The following is an 18,393-nucleotide window of genomic DNA, read 5'->3' as shown; positions in this document are numbered from 1 at the left end:
TACATCTCTTATCGCTTGGCGTGAGGGGGGACCGTACCTCTTGGCGTGAGCAGAAGCGAGAAGAAGGTAGGGTGGAATGTGAATGCGAAGGGCTTAGGGCGATTGAGCCAGTACGTGGTGATGCATGACGGTCTTGGCGAAGTGGAAACTCCCGAAGGAATAGTTCGGGAGATAAAGGAAGTTTAAGGAAGCGTGAGAGTGGACATGGGAAACGGGCGGTGTACTGGTGGAATGAAGAGGTCGCCGAAAGGCGGAAAGCATGTGTGAGAGCAAGAAGGACGTGGACGAGAGAGAGAGGAAGGGGGCGGCTTGGTCTAGATCCGAAACGGTTGAGGCCGAGGCAGCCGATATGTATAAAAGAGAAAAGAAGGCCCTTAAGGCGTCCGTAAGGAGGGCCAAGAGGGATGAGTGGAATCGTGTGTGTGCGGACCTGGAGACAGACGTCTGGGGACTCGGCTACAAGATTGTGGCCGGGAAACTTGGTCGACTGAGCAAGGGTCCCCTGCCCACGGCAGAAATGCACAGGCAGGTGGACACGCTGTTCCCGGTGAAGCCGAGGGTAGTGTGGGAAAAGGTGCGGATGGTGCCGGATGACGTGCCTCGGGTTACGGCGGAGGAGATCCGTCGGGCGGTCGGGGAACTCAAGAGCCGCAAGGCTCCAGGACTGGACGGGATACCGAACGAGGTCTTGAAGCTGTATCTTGAGGCAGTGCCCCAGGGTATGGTGGGCTGCGTGAATCGCATCTTGACCTCGGGCGAGTACCCTAAGGTTTGGAAGAGGACTCGACTAGTGCTGGTGGAGAAACCGAAGCGTGATCCGGGTGCGGAGGCCACGTACCGGCCCATATGCCTAGTGGACGGACTAGGGAAAGTGGCAGAAAAGGTGGTCAAGACCAGATTGCTGGAAGAAGTGACGAGGTATGGGATGATTGATGAACTACAGTATGGGTTCGTTAAGGGCAGGAGCACCTTGGACGCCATGCGGTCTGTCATGCAGGTCGTGGAGGGGATCAGGGGGAAAAGTTACATGCATGCAGGCTTCTGCGTCATGGTAACGATAGATGTGAAAAACGCTTTCAATAGTGCAGCGTGGGACCTCATCATGAATGTGTTGAGGAGGTCCCCGGTGAGCAGGTACCTCTTGAATGTAGTTCAGTCGTACCTGCATGCTCGAGTTTTGGTGTTACCAGACGGGGGGGTCTGAGAGTTGTCTTGTTGGGTGCCTCAGGGGTCTGTACTTTTTTTTTTTTCGAGGAAAAACCTTCAAAAGACATCCAGCCTGTTGTCGCGGCGGCTGGATAGTATGGGATTCGCTTACTGCGCCTACCCACTAAAAAACCTCGGACTTCACGTATCCTGCGCCGACCCGGAACCGTCCCGAGGGATATAACATCGATGCCGGCGAAGGTTTCGGTATCTTTGTTTCGTATCCCGATGCGGTCGTTCATTTCGAAATTCGATTCGCGGAAAGAAGAATGAAAAGAAAGCGATTTCATTTGACTTTCCCCTGCTTATTTTTTGCAAATTCTTTCATCAATCAGCGCCAGAAATTTTTATTTTATTTTTTTTTTTGTCATTGCCAATCGGATCAATTCACCCACTCCCTGCAATCCCTACTTCCCACTTGACTTGCCGAGTGCATTCTTTCTCCGAGACGTTTTTCCAGTTTGCCTCATCGTGCACAGGAAAGCCTGGCTCCGCTGATCGGTTGTCTGGCCCATTCCAGCTTTTGGGGTCCTGCTTTGCTTTTCCTGGATTTTGAGGAGCTTCTAGTTGCTCAATCTTCGAATTTAGTCGTCCCTGGTTCCAGTTGGGCCCTTTCTAAATCTCGCAATTTCGGCTTTCCCTGTTACTTGACGGTATTCCCGGATTTCGTGGTTTCAATGAATAAGTTCCATTCACCATTTCGTCTAAGAAATGCAAGTTATTCCTGGAAAAATCAAAGCTTTTCCTAGGATTTTCGTGAGAAAACCGGCCTCGCGGCTTTTCTAAGTCCTGCCATGTTTTTCTGGAATTTTAGGAAGCTCCTAGTTGCTCAATGTTCGAATTTCGTCGTCCCTGGTTCCAGTTGGACCCCTTCTAGGACCTCGCAATTTCGAGTTTCCCCGTTGCTTAGGGATGTTTCCGGATTTCGCGGCTGCAGTGAAATAGATTCTCCTCGCCGCTTTATCTGAAAAATACCCAAGTTATCCCTGAAAATCGAGACTTTTTTTCCCAAAAACTGGAGGAGAGCCCTCGCTTCCTCGGCCCTTGCTTTCTTCGGGCCAGCTTCGGCTACTGTCCCCCATCCGGAGGTTCCCGCATCGGCTTCTCGCGCGGTTTCTAGGATTTCAGTTCGTTTGTGTCCGATGCCGATCGTGCGATGCCTGGATTAATTTCAAGAAGAATTCACAAATAAAGAAGACCCTTTTGTCTGAGCAACTGGTGCGCAGAGTTTTCCTGTTACGATTTAGAAAGCATATTGTTTTCTTGGAAACCGTTTTCCGAAATTTTGAAGAGATAAATTCCTTTGGATCAATTGCTTTTCCGACTACTTGTCCGTGGATCATGCTGGACGGGAGGCGCGTTCCGCCCTTTCTTTTTCTTTGACCATGTCGATAATGACTCGGCTACATCTGTCCCAATTTTCTTTTGATTCGAGCATTTTCTCGATTAAATTACTCGGAGTTAGCGCGTTCACGCATTCGCGCAACTCGTTTCTGCGAGTTTCGAGAATCGAGCACTGGAAAATGCAGTGTTCCGCGGTGTCGTCGACCCCGCAGACCTCGCATTTCGGCTCGGTTTTCCCGATGTGATGCGTGAAAGCCCTAAAGCTTCCGTGCCCGCTCAGGGCCTGAGTTAGGTAATAATTCAGGCGTCTGTGTTTGCACGATACCCAGATGTCCAGGTCAGGGATTAGTTTCTTAGTCCACTGGCCCTTTTCTTCTAGGTTCGTCCATCATTCCTGCCATTTCCAAATGGTTTCCTTTCTGATGGATTTTCTGTCCGCCCCTGTGATCCTCGGGAGAACGCTGAGACGCGTCCTTTCTTCCAGTAGGAGGTCGATGGGGGGAACGCCAGCTAGGACTTGTACCGCTTCGAAGGATACAGTTCGATACGCACAGATGACCCTCAGGAGTGCTTTTCTTTGCACGCTCAGCATCATGTGCGCGTACTTTTTGATTCTCCTCATCCATCCCCAAATCGGTGCTGCATAGAGGAGCGTCGATTGTACCACTCCGTAGAGCAGCTGTCTCTTTTGCGTAGACGGACCGTCCATCGTCGGCATGATCCTTTGCAGTAGACCTAATTTCTTTAGGCTTTTGTCGCAGATGTTTTCCACGTGACGCACGTGGTACAAATTTTCCCCGAAATCGACCCCCAAATATCTTATGGATTTTCGAGGTTCGATTCGGTCACCGCTCGCCAGAAAGAATAAATCCTTTCTGCACCTTTTTCCGCTCAAAATGACCGCTTCGGTCTTTTCGGGGGCTATTCGAAGCGAGTGGTCGGTCAGCCATTGCACGCAACGGTTTATCGCACCGTCCGCTTCGCCAATCAGTTCCGCCCTATGGGAGCCGCAGACGACAAGCGCGATGTCGTCCGCGTAGCCAATGAGCGTCGTCTTCTCGGATCGGCCCGCCTCCAAGATGGGATCGTACATTAGGTTCCACAGCAGCGGCCCGAGTACCGAACCTTGCGGTATGTCCATCGCTATGTTAAACTTGGTCTCTTTGTCTATTTTTACGATTCTATTCGTGAAATAATCTTTTATGACGTTGATTAAATCGATATATAGTTCGAGATATTTCTTCTCGTCATTTCATTTATTATGCACGTCCACGAAGCGCTGTTGAACCCGTTTTTTATGTCTAACGTAATTAATGCGCACCAACGTTCTCCGCGGCGCTGATTTTTTGCATCGCGGACTTTCCTTTTCTGAAGCCGAACTGTACTTCCGACAGCGGATGTTTCGCCGCCAGTTCCTCCTCAAGACGGGTCTTGATGAGGTGTTCGTACAGCTTGGCCGCAGCATCGATCAGACAAATAGGCCTGTACGATCCCAGTTCTTCTCTATTCTTGTTCGGTTTTAGAAGCAAGATAAGCTTGGCTATTTTCCAGGAATCCGGGAATTCCTGGTTTTCCAGCAGTTGATTTAGCACTCGAAGCCACACGTCCGGATAGGCTTCGAAGCTATATTTGACCGCTTCCGCCCCCAAACCGTCGGGTCCCGGGGCTGCTGCGTTCTTTAATTTGCAAGCAGTCGCTTTTACCTCTTCCTGCGAGAAAGGCGTAAAAACGACTGGCATTATCATTGCCGGTATGTGGCCGGGGCCCCGCGGAAAAAGGTGTTCCGCGACTTCTAGTTTCCTTTTTCCGTCAATTCGACAGGATTTCCGGGTTTGAGTTGCCTCATGACGATCTTGTAACCGTCTCCCCAGATGTCCTTGTCGAGTCTCGTGCACAATTCGGTCCAGCTCGCTTTTTTCCGCGAGCTTATCTCCTTGTGGAGGGACTTTTTCGCGTCTTTGTACCGTTGCCACGACGCCTCCTTTTCGACATCCACGACATTCGGATTTCCGCGTACGCGAAGCGCGCGACATCTGACTTCGATGCAGTTCTTTCTCATTTGTTCGACTTGTTCCGTCCACCAGTACGGATTCGACTGTCCCGTTGCGGTGCTGCGGTTTTCCGCGCACGCCGCCCGAGAAGCGTTTTTCATGAGCTTGGAAATCTCTTTTCCGCCGTTCACTTCGGGACGACGTTCCAGTAGGTTTCCGACAGCTTGCACGAACTTCTGCTTGTTCGGTTTGTAACAGCCAGACAGTCGATTTTTCCGCGCTGTTATGCTGCCAATTTCGAAACATATGTGTTTATGCGGCGAACACGGCTCATTTTCTAGGATTTGCCAATCAGTCGAGTGATTTACAAGTCCCAGACTCCCGAACGTGACGTCGATACACGTTTTTTGGTTTCTTCTCACGAACGTGGGTTCTCCCGTGTTGAGAGCCACCATTTCTAGGGCCCCCACCATCTGAGACAATGCCCCGCCCCTGGCATCTTCGATCGATGCACCCCAATCCGAGGAATTGGCATTAAAATCGCCTATTAAAATTAATTCGCCGTGTTGGCCGGTAGCCACTTGTTGCAAGTCGTTCAAATATCGATCGAACCGCTCCATTGTGCAGTTAGGCGAAATGTATCCGGCAATTATTGTATACTCTTCTCCGAAGAGTGCAATAAATCCGTCTCCGCGCGTTACTTTCGAGAACCTCGCATTGTTGGTTCTCGCCCAGATGGCTACATCACCCAAGTTCTCGCCCATCCATTTAGGGTTGTTTTGTATTAGGTTTTTATTTGGCTCGCTGGCTACAATTAAATCGACATTTCGCTTAGCCGCTTCAAGGAAAGCCATGTCGTGTGCATTAATCGAACGATCGGCATTGATCTGTAGGATTTTTGTTTTGAATTTTATTTTCATTTTATTGCAAATTATTTATGAACAAAACTAAACTAGATAGAATAGAGTTGTTGCCGAGAAAAAAGGTTTTTAGGAAGTACGCTTTTTGTTTGTTAAACCGAAAAAAGGGGAAAAGAACTGTTTTTCTCGATTTTTTATTGACGATCTTCCGTGATCGTCTTGTCGTTGTCCGTGGCCGTTTCGCCCCATTTTAAGAGGTCCCGACGTTGTTGTTCGGTCCTCTTAGCCGCTCGCGTGCCGTTAAGTGCTTCCCGAAACTTGGAGCACTTGCTGCTCCCCGGCCAGTGCCCCTTTACTTTGCAGAGGACGCACTTGCAGTCCTCTTCTTTTTTTGGGCAGTTTTTTCCCCGATGGTCCGATTTTTCGCACCGGAAGCAGCATTTTCTTCGGTCGGGACCGTTGCAGCTGGACGTCGCGTGATCGTACGCCCAGCATCTCGTGCACCGATCGATTCTGAGGTGCCGCTCCAGCTTGCACCTCACGAGCCCCACGCGAAGGGGTCTCCCGAGAATTTTTACTGTGTGCTCTTCCGGGAGCCGCACAGTAACCGCTTGTTCGGATTTTGCGTACGGGCGCATTTCCCCGATCGCGACGTCCGCCTCTTTAAGTTCCGGGACTACTGCTTTGAGTCCCTTGAAAACCTCTTGTTTAGAGGCCGCGGCATCCATGCCTCTGATAAAAATCCAGACTTTCTCCTTACGCTCCTTAAGGAGGCGGACGCTTTCTTTACCTAGGGACTTTTCGATGTTCCTGCCGATTTTTTCGAGCGCCGTCTCGTCTTTGTCTAGGGTAATCACTAAGTTACCCTCGCCGTTGGTCTTTATCGTTTTAATTTTGTCCCTGCTGGTGTTGCCCCCCAAGGATGAATTGATTTTTTTAATCGTCTCGGCCGCGCTTTCCTTCTGTTTATTAACGACGATCGCGTACGTCGTAAAGTTCTTCCGTTTGATTTGTGAGGGTGCTTTTCCCTCTGACGTCTTCGAGCGGGTCGTGAAAATCCTGATCTTGGGCCCGTCGTGGAAAATGAACTGAATCATTTTTTTGAAACTTAGCACTGACATCCCTTTTACGTGGTGCAGAGCCAGTTTCTTTTCGTGGCCAAATTCGCTTTTCAATGTGGCCATTTTATCGAATATGTCCCTTTCTCCGACCGGAACGTTAACTTTAATAATCCTCTGACCTGAGGACTTATCCGCTTTTTTGGATTTGATCTTCACGGCCTGCTCGAGGACGTCAAAATCATCCAATTCCGCGAGTTCCGGGTGGCGGCTTTTGTATTGTGACTGGATACTCTCAGTTATTTCGCGGTCGTCTTGTTCGACGAAGACGACTTTTGTTTCCTCTGGGAGATTGTCTTCCAGAGGGTTCCCGATTACCACCGAAGTGGTCGCGAACACGGTGTTTGACCAGGTCCTGGATTCGCATTGCTTCCAGGCCTGGTAGGAGCATTCCGACGGGAGTTGCTCGACCGCCGATTCTTCGCCCGTTTAGACGCTAATCTCGCGCGATTGCGGATTAGCCGTCCCGATGGACGCTACCGAGACTGATTTTTTTGGCACACCGATATTTGCTGCTTGCTTAAGGAAGATTTGTTCCCCCTCGTTCAGCTTATCGGTAAAGCCTTGGATTTTGCGCGCCGATTGGTTAATCTCGCGCTTGGTGTTTCTATTGGCCCTAATGAGGGCCATTAGGTTCCTCCCTTCGAGGAACATGGCGTTAATGAGGAGCTTAAGCTCCTCAATCGCCTGGTTGTTTTCCGCTTTTTTCGCGGCTTTTTTCACGGTTTCGCATCGTGCCGTCGCTTCTCCCGATGAAGATTCCCCCGAACTGGAGGAGGACCCGCTATTTTTCCGAGAGGACCTCTGCTTCCGAGGCCTTTTCGGGACCCATGCCCCCGCGGATTCTTCCTCGCTGTTGCTTTGCAGCAGATTGACCTCCACAATGGAATCCATTGTGGGGGTTTCGCGAAATTTATTACTTTCGAGGCCAAAAGCAGAAATACCCACGAAAAGAAATATCGACAAAAATAAACAGTTCGCCACCAGATGTTGGTGCCCTAAAAAGCTTAGCGCCCCGAAAGGGACGATTTATGGCACTTGCATTCGAGCAAGTACCCTTTTTTAGGCAATTAAGATTTTATGACTTACTCAGAGATACTTTGTTATGCACAAAACTCCACGTAACTCACAAAAAACAAAATGCACAAATTTCACAAGTAGTTCCTCGTAAAGTACTCGTTTCGCGTTATCCGTAGATACAAAAATCAGAGAATTTGAACTACTTTAGCCGCTTCAACGAGCCGATTTACGCCGGAGCGATTGGCCTACGTCTTTCCTTGACGCTTGTTCGCACCGAAATGCCAGGAGTCTGTACTGGGCCCCGTCTTGTGGAACCTCTACTACGACGGGATGCTGACGGCCGGGTACCCGCGTGGAGTCACTCCGGTGGCCTACGCGGACGACTTGGCGTTGGTGGTCACGGCGGGGGACGGGGAAACCCTAGAGACGAGGACTCGGCAGGCCATGGAACTGGTCACCGATACGTTCGAAAACATGGGACTTAGCATGGCCACGGAAAATACCGAGATGGTGCTCCTGGCCGGGCGAAGAAAAATAAGGAATATGAGTCTGAGAGTGGACGATGTCTTGTACGAGAAGAAAGAATGCGTGAACTACCTGGGAGTGTGGTTCAGCAGAAATGCTCGCTTCAGTGAGCATGCGCGCCGGACCGCCGAAAAGGTATCTAGAGTGATTGGGAAGCTCGAAGGCATCTTGCCCAGAGCTGGTGGTTGGGGGTATGAGAGACGGAGGTTGATGGTGATGGCAGCATCGTCGGGTCTGCTGTACGCGGCTCCCGTCTGGCAGACGGAGATGACGTGCGGTAAGTACGTGGCCATCCTGGAGAGGGCAAATCGTTTGCTCGCGCTCCGGGCGTCCAGTGCCTATAGAACGGCACCTACCGAAGCGGTGCTGGCTTTGGCCAAGATACCTCCGGTACGGATTAGAGTGCAAGAGCATAGTATGCTGAGCGAAGGTAGGAGCGAGGCGAAAGAATGGGCGATGAGAGAATAGGAGAAGGACTGAGAGAAGTATGAGGGCTGGATCAAAACCTTCATACCCCGGATCCGGATCTGGTGCGAGTGCGAGTGGAGTAAGAGCGGGTACGCGCTGTCGCAGGTACTTACCGGGCACGGCGTGTTCGGTAGGTATCTGAAGCGCATCGGGGTGGAGAGGAGTGCGCGTTGCTGGTTCTGCGATGCGAATGAGGGCACATCAGAGCATATGCTCTGGGAATGTCCAGAATGGGAGGACTATCAGGTGGAGGCCAGGGAGAGTGGACTCGACCTGGACCGAAACAAGATAGGAAAAGAATTGGTGGAAAGTGAAAAAAAATGGAAAGCGTTTGAGGGCCTGACGGAGAAAATCCTGAAGGCCAAGACTGTAAGGGAGAACGAGAGGAAGAAAAGTGGGGTGCGTGGCCGTGTTCGCACCTAGTCCGGAGATCAAGGAAGCCCTGATGTAATGCCGTAAGGCGGTCCCGGGGCAGAAGAGGGGAGGTGGGTTTAGTGGGTAGGCGGGCAACGTAATGTTCGATCGAATCCCACACTACCCGGCTGTGGACCAAGTCGGGTGTCTTAAGAAGATTCCCTCCTCCTCGCAAAAAAAAAGGTAAATTTAGGTAAGTATATAGCAAAATAAACTTAGTTTTTTTGGATTAATCTATTTATTAACGGAAATCACCATATTCTAAACGAATTATTAGGTCGTGTAGTATGAAATGAGTATATTCTCGAAATGCCACATTCAACTGCGAATAACTTCACTCTAAATCTGTATTTGGACTTGACTTTTTTATGTGGAAAAGGCACATTCTTCCTCTTTCGATCAGAGTTTAAAGTGTTAAAAATTATTGAAAACTTTTATTTTTATAAAAATTTTTGTGCAGCCATGCAAAATAGTGAAATTCGTGTGTTAATGAAATATGAGTTCCACCGTGGAACCACAACAGCTCAGACGGCTCGCAATATTAATGATGTGTTTGGTACTGAAGTCACTTCACAGCAAACAGTATCTCGTTGGTTCATGAAATTTCGTTCTGGCAATTTTGACCTGAAGTAACCTGAACAAATGAACCACGTGGACGACCTGAAACTCAAGTGGATAATGATTATCTGAAAGCCGTGGTGGAAGCGAATCCACGTCAAAGTGCAAGCGAATTATTGTTAATAATCAGTGTAACCAAAAAAACAATATTGACTCATTTGGCTGAAATTGGTAAGGTGAAAAAGCTGGACAAGTGGGTACCGCATGAGTTAAGCGACATACAGAAAGAACGACGTCTCGAAGCTTGTGTTTCTTTGTTGTGCCGGTATAATAACGATCCATTTTTAAATCGGATTGTTACTTGTGATGAGAAATGGATCCTATAGGACAATACCAGACGTTCATCGCAGTGGTTGGATCAAGATGAACCACTAAAACATTGTGCGAAAAAAAATCTTCATCACAAGAAGCTTATGGTGTCCGTTTGGTGGTCCAACGCAGGTGTCATCCATCACAGCTTCATGAAACCTGGTGAATCGATTACGGCTGATGTCTACTGCCGACAACTGACCGAAATGATGAGGCAACTGACGGTTAAGCAGCCAAGATTAGTCAATCGAAGCGCACCGCTATTGTTGCACGACAACGCTCGGTCACACACCGCACAAGTCACCTTGGCCAAGCTACAGGAGTTGGAATTGGAAACTCTTCGTCATCCACCGTATTCACCCGACTTAGCACCCACTGATTACCACTTCTTTCAAAATTTGGATAACTTCTTGGTAGGGAAAACATTCAACTCCGACGAGGCTGTCAAAGCTGTCTTTCAAGAGTTTATCGACTCCCGGCCTGCAGGCTTTTACAGCAGGGGAATCAATGAACTTCCCGTTAAATGGCAGAAGTGTATTGATAATGGTGGTGCATATTTCGATTGACAATAAAAACATTTCATATGAAAAAAAAATGACTAAAGTTTCAATTCAATTCTACTCATTTCATACTACACGACCTAATATATTTAATAAAGCTTCCATTGGGTCGATATTGATTTTCCGACAATAGCGACGCCAGAGTTCTTCACACAGAACATCAGCGAATTGACTTTCCGGTATAGATCGTCCTTTCAATTTTCGCTTCAATACGTTCCACTGAGATTCTATCCTTTGTGTATGTGTCCCATCCTCAGCAACAAACTCTTTGCTGTGATTTACCGTATGATGACTGTAGCCCAAATTCTTAAGGCCATCATACGCCTTCCAACAATCAGTTCACACATCGGATCCTTCAACTACATGTTTCTGAATGATGGGCACCAGAACCTCCGCACTACGCTTGTTGTCAGGACATAGTACACAACGCAAATCTTCCGATCTTTCCGCTATTATGCCTAGAACCCAATGCCCATTAAGAATCCTTCCCCTGTTATATTTTCTATGACCAAACATAGACTCGTCAATCTAAAATGTAATACTATTTATTTACCAATGTATTTATGTAAAATTGAATCATAAAGAGATTCTGGAACTAACCCGAACTAACCTGAACTACAACACCTTGACCTCCAGTTTTAGGCATTTGTTCCTGCATTTTGGAGAAAGCTTCTGTTACCATTTCCCTACAATATCTTACACGATTGGAAATTGTGTCTGTAGCAAGCAGCTTTTCCCCATCTTGCGTACAAGCTCGCTGGATTTGTTCATAACTTGAACCGTGAGCGTAATGGTAAAGTATACTAGTATAAAAAGATTAAATTAAAAAATATATATATATTTATTAATTAATGCTCACATGAATTCACTTTGAATTGAAAGCCGAGAATTTTCAAACCATGTGCCACTGGAGACGAATATGTCAGGTCGACATTTATTCCGTTTTGGACATCTATATCGACGCAAATTAGTGTCAGAGTCAAAATAATGCGAAAAACGCGTAACTGGTTCGGAATGACCTTTTGTTTTGCTTCTACAAAATGGCGGCTTCGGAAGAAGTCGTTCTCGTAAAGCTAGTTGATAGCCTTCTTCACGGGTTTTAGGCAACATATTATCAAACCATTTATATTCCATGATTCCAACTTTAAATTTCCAAATAAAATCGTTTACCTATATCGATCCTATATAGGTCGGACTTTCTGCGCCATAAGGGCGCCTACCATCATAAACCCAACCGTCGGGCGCATACCTATATCGGTCCCTTTTATTGGGGCATTGGAGACACGCTAAATTGCGGATCTCAGCATTAGTTCAATTTAGACTGCGTCTATTCACAAGTAGCGTATTTCCCAAACATAAAACAACCTTCGGTATGGCTTTTTGGGTGTCGTCGTCACTCCCTCCACATAAAATCTCCCCAACAAATACTGACATACATTGGCGTAGCTTAAAGGACTAAGTACGGCTAGTTTACGATTAAAATTAACTAATTACCTAACTCAAGGCACCAACAATACTACAACTTACCTAAACTTTCCTCAACTTACCTCAATTTATTTTTATTTATCCCACCCAGCACCCCTGTTCGCTCCACGGTCCCGTAAGAGAGTCAAGTATTGAAATAAATGTGGAAAAGCAAACTTTTGAACAAAATATTTCCGCACCAAAAAAAAATATATTGGTGAACTACTAAGCGAGTAGATTACGGAAAAAAAAATAACGCTCTAAGTGGTTTCCGTGATATCCAAGTTGATCCGAAAAACGAATTCTTGTTATAAGAAGCGGGGATCTTGTTCAAGTATTTCGGTTATCCTGGGAGATATGGCATCTTGTAAAAGTTGTAGATAGTTTTCTCCATTTAAGTTTCTAGGAATGAAAAATGGTCCAACTATGTGATCACCCAAAATTCCTACCCAAACGTTCAATTTTTGAGGTTGTGTATGGATCTCTCGGAACAAATGAGGATTGACATCGCTCCAGTAATGACAATTATGTCTGTTAACTTCACCATTTAAATAGAATGAACATTCATCAGAAAATATTGTATTATACAACAAAGGCCGTGTTAAGGGTTCAATTCGGCCCCCACGGGCGATTGATCTGAAATTTTTACCAATTGTCCCTATCACTCAAAGGACTTACCACATAAAATTTCAACTTCCTAAGTCTCACCATTCAAGGGTAGGACGGGGTTGAGGGTGAAAACTTTAAAACGCCATATCTCGGAAACTATTCATCGTACAGCGTGGGGCAAAATGGTGCGTCCTTCAGTAACCACCTTCTTATTTTCATATACTTATAGATTTATCGGTTGATGCCAAAGGGTCGAAATCTCAAAAAAAAAAAAAACTTAGGTGATTTTAGAGGAGTTCGCACTTTGGTACACTAACCATTGTTGCACACTGTGTAGAGGGCCTCTCGAAGTATCTACCCACGTTGAATCAGATTTGTACAAAATTCAATATTTGAGATATAACAATTCAAAGTATAGGTGTACAGGGTTATTCACCCAACCCGTTCATTAGAAATTTACTAGGATCTAAAAGTGATACGAATTTGAAAATTTGGAGTTGAGTTAAGTTCGACATATACTATTTTTTTTTAATATTTTCAACTTGCTGTCACTTCCGGTTTAACCGTAAATAGCTGTAACTTGCTTATTTCAAGTGGAACCCCCAGTATATTATTTTATTTTTAGATTCTACATAATATTTTAGGTACATTTTCTGTATAATGTTCTATACTTAGTTCTTACCGTTTTTGAGATATTTGACCTTGAATTAAAAACATGCCTCTGTAATGACCAATTTTAAAATTGCATATCTCTGTAGCTATTAAAGTCATAATATCCATATTTTTCAGAATGCCAATACATAGTCTTAGGTTCACTCTTTCACTATTTACATGGCTTAGTATTTTACAGGGTGTCCAAAATTCAGCTCCTGACATTTACATTTTTGAAGTTGCAAAAGTCAGTTTTTTTTTTAATGGGACCCCCTATAACTTTAAGCAGTATCAAGTAGAAAATGTAATTCTCTATCGAACTGTATTAGGGTTACCTATACCTATTCCAATCCTTTTTCGAAATAATTAAGTTTATGTGAAATTAATAGTAGATATTCATTCTGGTAAATTTTTATTATTTGCGTAGTTGGCCGTGGAAAAGAAATAATGACAGTTATTTGTTAATAATGACAGTTATTGTACGTTTTTGTTTTTCGGTGGCTGTTAGTAGCAAAATTAAAGTGAAACTTTGAATCATTTGATTCAATTGAGAATATCAGCGTTTGTGTATTCTTGCATCAAAATTGAAAATATCAGCATTGGTGTATTCTTTTTTATTAATTTTTAATTTTAATTTTTTATTAATATTTAATTTTAAAACGCCATAGCGTTTTAAAGTTTTCACCCTCAACCCCGTCCTACCCTTGAATGGTGAGACTTAGGAAATTGAAATTTTATGTGGTAAGTCCTTTGAGTGATAGGGACAATTGGTAAAAATTTCAGATCAATCGCCCGTGGGGGCCGAATTGACCCCTTAACCTTACACGGCCTTTCTGTTTAAATGGAACATGTTACTAAAGGATTCGCAAAATTCTAATCGACGGTCGAAATTATCCTCATTTAATTCCTGTACTAGTTTTATGATATAAGGATGGAATTTTACTATTTTAAAATTCTATGAACAGTACTTTCTGAAACGTCGGACTCCTCAGCAACTTTTCGTACAGATGTTCTGTTGTCCATTTGAACATGCCCCAGAACCGCGATTTGGACTTCCTCACTTCTCATTGGGCGATCAGCTTCATGTTTTTTATTTTGGATGGAACCAGTCTCATTGAATTTCATTAGCAACTTAGATACGTAAGGGTGGCATATTCTTTTATCAGGATGATTTAAATTGAAGACACGAGCTGCCACTCTTGCACAATTATTGTTTTTGTAATACAGACTCACAATCTCGATTCTTTCTTGTAACCTATACATCATTTTGATCAGATTAAAAATTGAACAAACTGCAAAGTTGTCTTGCTACGAAGTACTAAAACCACGAAGTGCAGAGAAAAATATCAATAAATTGTTCTTCCAAAAAAATTTGGGTTTATCAATTTTAAATGGAATGTTAGAAATTTTATTGTTATTGATACTTTTGGGGCTTCGAGACGTTTTGAGTTTAACTGTATACTTTCAGCATTTATTACTATAATATTCATGGTTAAAATCAAGTTATTTGGTTTTTGTTTAATTTCTACAAGACCGACGTACAAAAATAAAAAATAGAAGCTTGACCATTTAGAGGATAAAATTATCTTTCAAATGAGTTATAACACAACCCCTCTTCCAATTTGAAAATTTCAAAGGCGTAGTTTCCAGAGGTAAAGAGATGACATTTCGAAAACGACTTTTTCACCAAATGATGTCTCCCTCCTTATCAAAGTTGGCGTGTTTTAGCGTTTTTTTTTAACTAACAACAAGGAAGATATTCAGGGTGGACATTTTTCCCTGGGACACCCTGTATAATGAACTTGCTCTAAAAACCTTCCTGTCAGGGCTTAAAGAACCCCTGGGTAAAAATATTAGGTCCATGAGGCCATGTGACCTTCCACAAGCACTTCAATTCGTTAATGAAGAAAGTAACATTCGTTACCTAAGATCTAGCAATAACCTATCAGGACCGAACACTAGACCTTTTAATCCATCACCAAGGAATCAACTACAACCTAATATTCGTAACGATCAAATCCGAAGACCGAATTATAATGCCTTCGATCAACTAGGAAACTTCCAAAGATATAGTTACAATCTTTTCAACCAACCAGGTCATGTGTCACAACCAAATTTTCAAAATAATACTACGTTCAATAATAAACCGTCCACTAACGTGTTTAGACCGAATCAAAATAAGCCATTACCAAACCCAACCCCGATGAGTATGTCCACCAGACGGACCGGTAGAACATTTCGATCGAATAATAATAATTTCGGCAATTTCAATAACAATCAAAATTCAAACCAACCTAACCATAACTTCACGTTCGAGGAATTGTACAACGTAAACACTTTCTATGACCCGAGTAACATTGCTGACTCAAGAGTTTCCGACGAAGCACGCGGAGGAGACACCCGGATGCGATATGACCCGTGCAAGTACGTGAGAAACGGCATAATTGATGACGCAGTGAACAGGTGCATTCCATCCGGTGAAGTAAATTTTATGGGAACCAACCCACAAGACGAACTAACATAGAACCCGAAACCATTGCGTTAAATTACTAACGGTTCAGGAGAACTATCATACATAATTTTTCCCGAACAAAATCTAAAATTATTAATTGATAGCGGATCAATTAGATCGTTCCTAAATCTGGAAAAAGCAAATAGATATTTACCAAAGGATATTAGCAAGGATCCATTTGTAGTCTCAACGGTGTTTCAAAGTTCTGCGCATGACTATAGCGTGACCATTCCTACCCCACAAATATTTAAATTACCAAAGAATCATAAGATGAAATTCTATTTATTCAAGTTCCACGACAAATTCGATGGATTAATAAGGATGGATAATTTAAAATTTTTGAGAGCTAAACTAGATTATGAAAAAGGATATTTATTTACACCTAATGCAGATATTAAATTGAGCTTCCAAGAATCGCAACCAAGTATAAATTACGTAACAATTATGGCAAGAAGCAAACAGGTGATAGAAATTAAAACGAGTGTACGCAATGGAGACGTGATACTACCATATCAAAAATTAGAAGACTTCGAAATACCTAATTGCGTTCTAACGGTAAGAAATGGACGAGCACTAACTGTCGTATTAAATAAGTCAGGCGAAGATAAAATTTTAAACGTCACTAAACCCTTCGAAATAAAGGAATATAATGAAAATATGGATGCCAAACTTGATGAAAATGCAGAATTAAATTGCATTCAGAATGAACCAGAAGAATTTAGGGACAAAGAGATACGCACCAAATACTTGAACCCGGAAGAAAGGAAAAACATCTTAGAATTATGCCGAGAATACAAGGAGGTATTTTATAAAAAAAGGGATGCCTTTGACCTTCACCAGTAAGATAAAACATAGGATTAAGACAACAGATGAACTGCTAGTTTACGCTAAGACGTATAGGTACCCGTTCGTCAATAGGGCCGAAGTACGAGACCAGATAGATAAAATGCTCAGACAAAAAATAATCAAACCTAATGATTCACCATGGTCTGCGCCGATTTGGGTGGTGCCCAAGAAAAGGGACGCTTCGGACAAACAAAAGTGGAGAGTTTGTGTGGATTTCCGGAAGCTTAATGAGAAAAAATAAACGACAAATATCCCCTACCCAATATCTCCGATCTATTGGACAAGTTGGGCAAGTGTCAATATTTCACCACTCTTGATTTGGCGAGTAGATTCCATTAGATCGAGATGGAAAAAGAAGATGTAAAAAAGACCGCGTTCAGTACGGAACAAGGCCATTTTGAATATACCCGGATACCTTTTGGCCTGAAGAATGCTCCAGCCACGTTCCAAAGGGTTATGAATAACATACTAAGGGGCATCCAAAACGAGAAATGCCTTGTATACCTGGACGATATAATAATTTTTTCCACTTCCCTCTAGGAGTACACTGAGAGAAGTACTAGAAAGATTAAGGAAAGCAAATTTTAAAATGCAGCTAGATAAAAGCGAATTCTTAAGAAAGGAGGTGGCATATCTAGGACATATTGTAACACCAAATGGGGTAAAACCCAACCCGGATAAGATAAAAGCAATCAAGAATTACCCCATACCAAGGACTACGAAGGAAATAAAAAAATTCTTGGGACTATTAGGCTATTACCGGAAATTTATTGACAACTTTGCAAGATTAACTAAACCATTAATAAGATGCCTGCAGAAGAAAGCAAAAATTGTGCACTGTTACATACTAATAACCATGCTAAAACTCCCCTGTCGTAACCTAGACGTTAAGCACTCTTCCACAGCGTTCAGGAATATTCGAGCGCCTTAGTTCTCGACGCCTGGACCTTACATATAAATGCATGCGGGATCGTAGAGCGAGTATCAGAGTATTAGAGTACGCAGTAATCATCTAACCTTTACATATACTGTAAATAGTCCTTCTACAATATACTTGTATTTTAGTGGTCTTTATTATTTCGTTATATCCCACGGATATAACATGCACGATCAGGAGTTTTTACACTGTTTTGAGAATTGTAAGAATGCCGTAATTAACGAACCGATACTACAATATCCGGATTTCAATAAGTCTTTTAATGTGACTTGCGATGCCAGCAATACAACATTGGGAGCGATCCTGTTACAAGGACCTATCGGACAGGACCTGCCTATAGCCTACGCATCCAGGACATTAAACGACTCCAAACAAAAATATTCGACAATAAAGAAAGGATGTCTTTGCCTTGTCTGGGCAAATAAATATTTCAGACCATACTTGTTCGGAAGGAATTTAACATCATCACAGATCACAAACCATTACAGTGATTATTTAACTTGAAGGATCCTACATCGAAACTATTAAGATGGAGAATAAGATTAAAGGAGTACGACTACGACATTGTATACAAAAAAGGGAAAAGCGATACAAACGCAGACGCATTAATTCGAATCGAGATTCACACGAAAGAAACCAACGGATTCTCCGAATTAGTTAAATATATGGAAGAGTTCAATAAGTCATTACAGGAAGGAACCGATAGGGAAACCGGACCCTCGAATGACCAGCTATCGATGATTGCGAATCCAGATTTAGATCAGAATGAGATTCTTAACGAGAATATTGAAGTAAAGACGGCTTATACTAATGAGGAACAAGACCCAATAGTAGGAGTACCGATCATGGAAGGAGCAGTGAGCTATGGAGCCAACCAGATTTTTATATCGCGGGTATTTCATTCACCAGCAAAGCCGAAATTAATCACCCTTTTGGGAAAA

The 18,393-nt window shown here is 43.8% G+C and overlaps 1 protein-coding gene across 1 annotated transcript; it reads right to left on the bottom strand.

The window, feature by feature from the left end:
- Window positions 1-4,342: 4,342 nt before the first annotated feature.
- On the bottom strand, window positions 4,343-5,395 carry LOC136409554 (uncharacterized). Its single transcript, XM_066391134.1, has one exon. It carries the CDS (start codon window positions 5,393-5,395, stop codon window positions 4,343-4,345), a length of 1,053 nt encoding a protein of 350 aa, XP_066247231.1.
- Between the last annotated feature and the right edge of the window lie 12,998 nt (window positions 5,396-18,393).

Source organism: Euwallacea similis, chromosome 6, assembly GCF_039881205.1.
Source record: "Euwallacea similis isolate ESF13 chromosome 6, ESF131.1, whole genome shotgun sequence".
Taxonomy (NCBI): domain Eukaryota; kingdom Metazoa; phylum Arthropoda; class Insecta; order Coleoptera; family Curculionidae; genus Euwallacea; species Euwallacea similis.
This window is presented reverse-complemented; position numbering and strand designations above follow the sequence as displayed.

Bases quoted from the DNA above. Each gene is read 5' to 3' on its own strand.
- LOC136409554 (XM_066391134.1), bottom strand. From the start codon at position 5,395: ATGGCTTTCCTTGAAGCGGCTAAGCGAAATGTCGATTTAATTGTAGCC.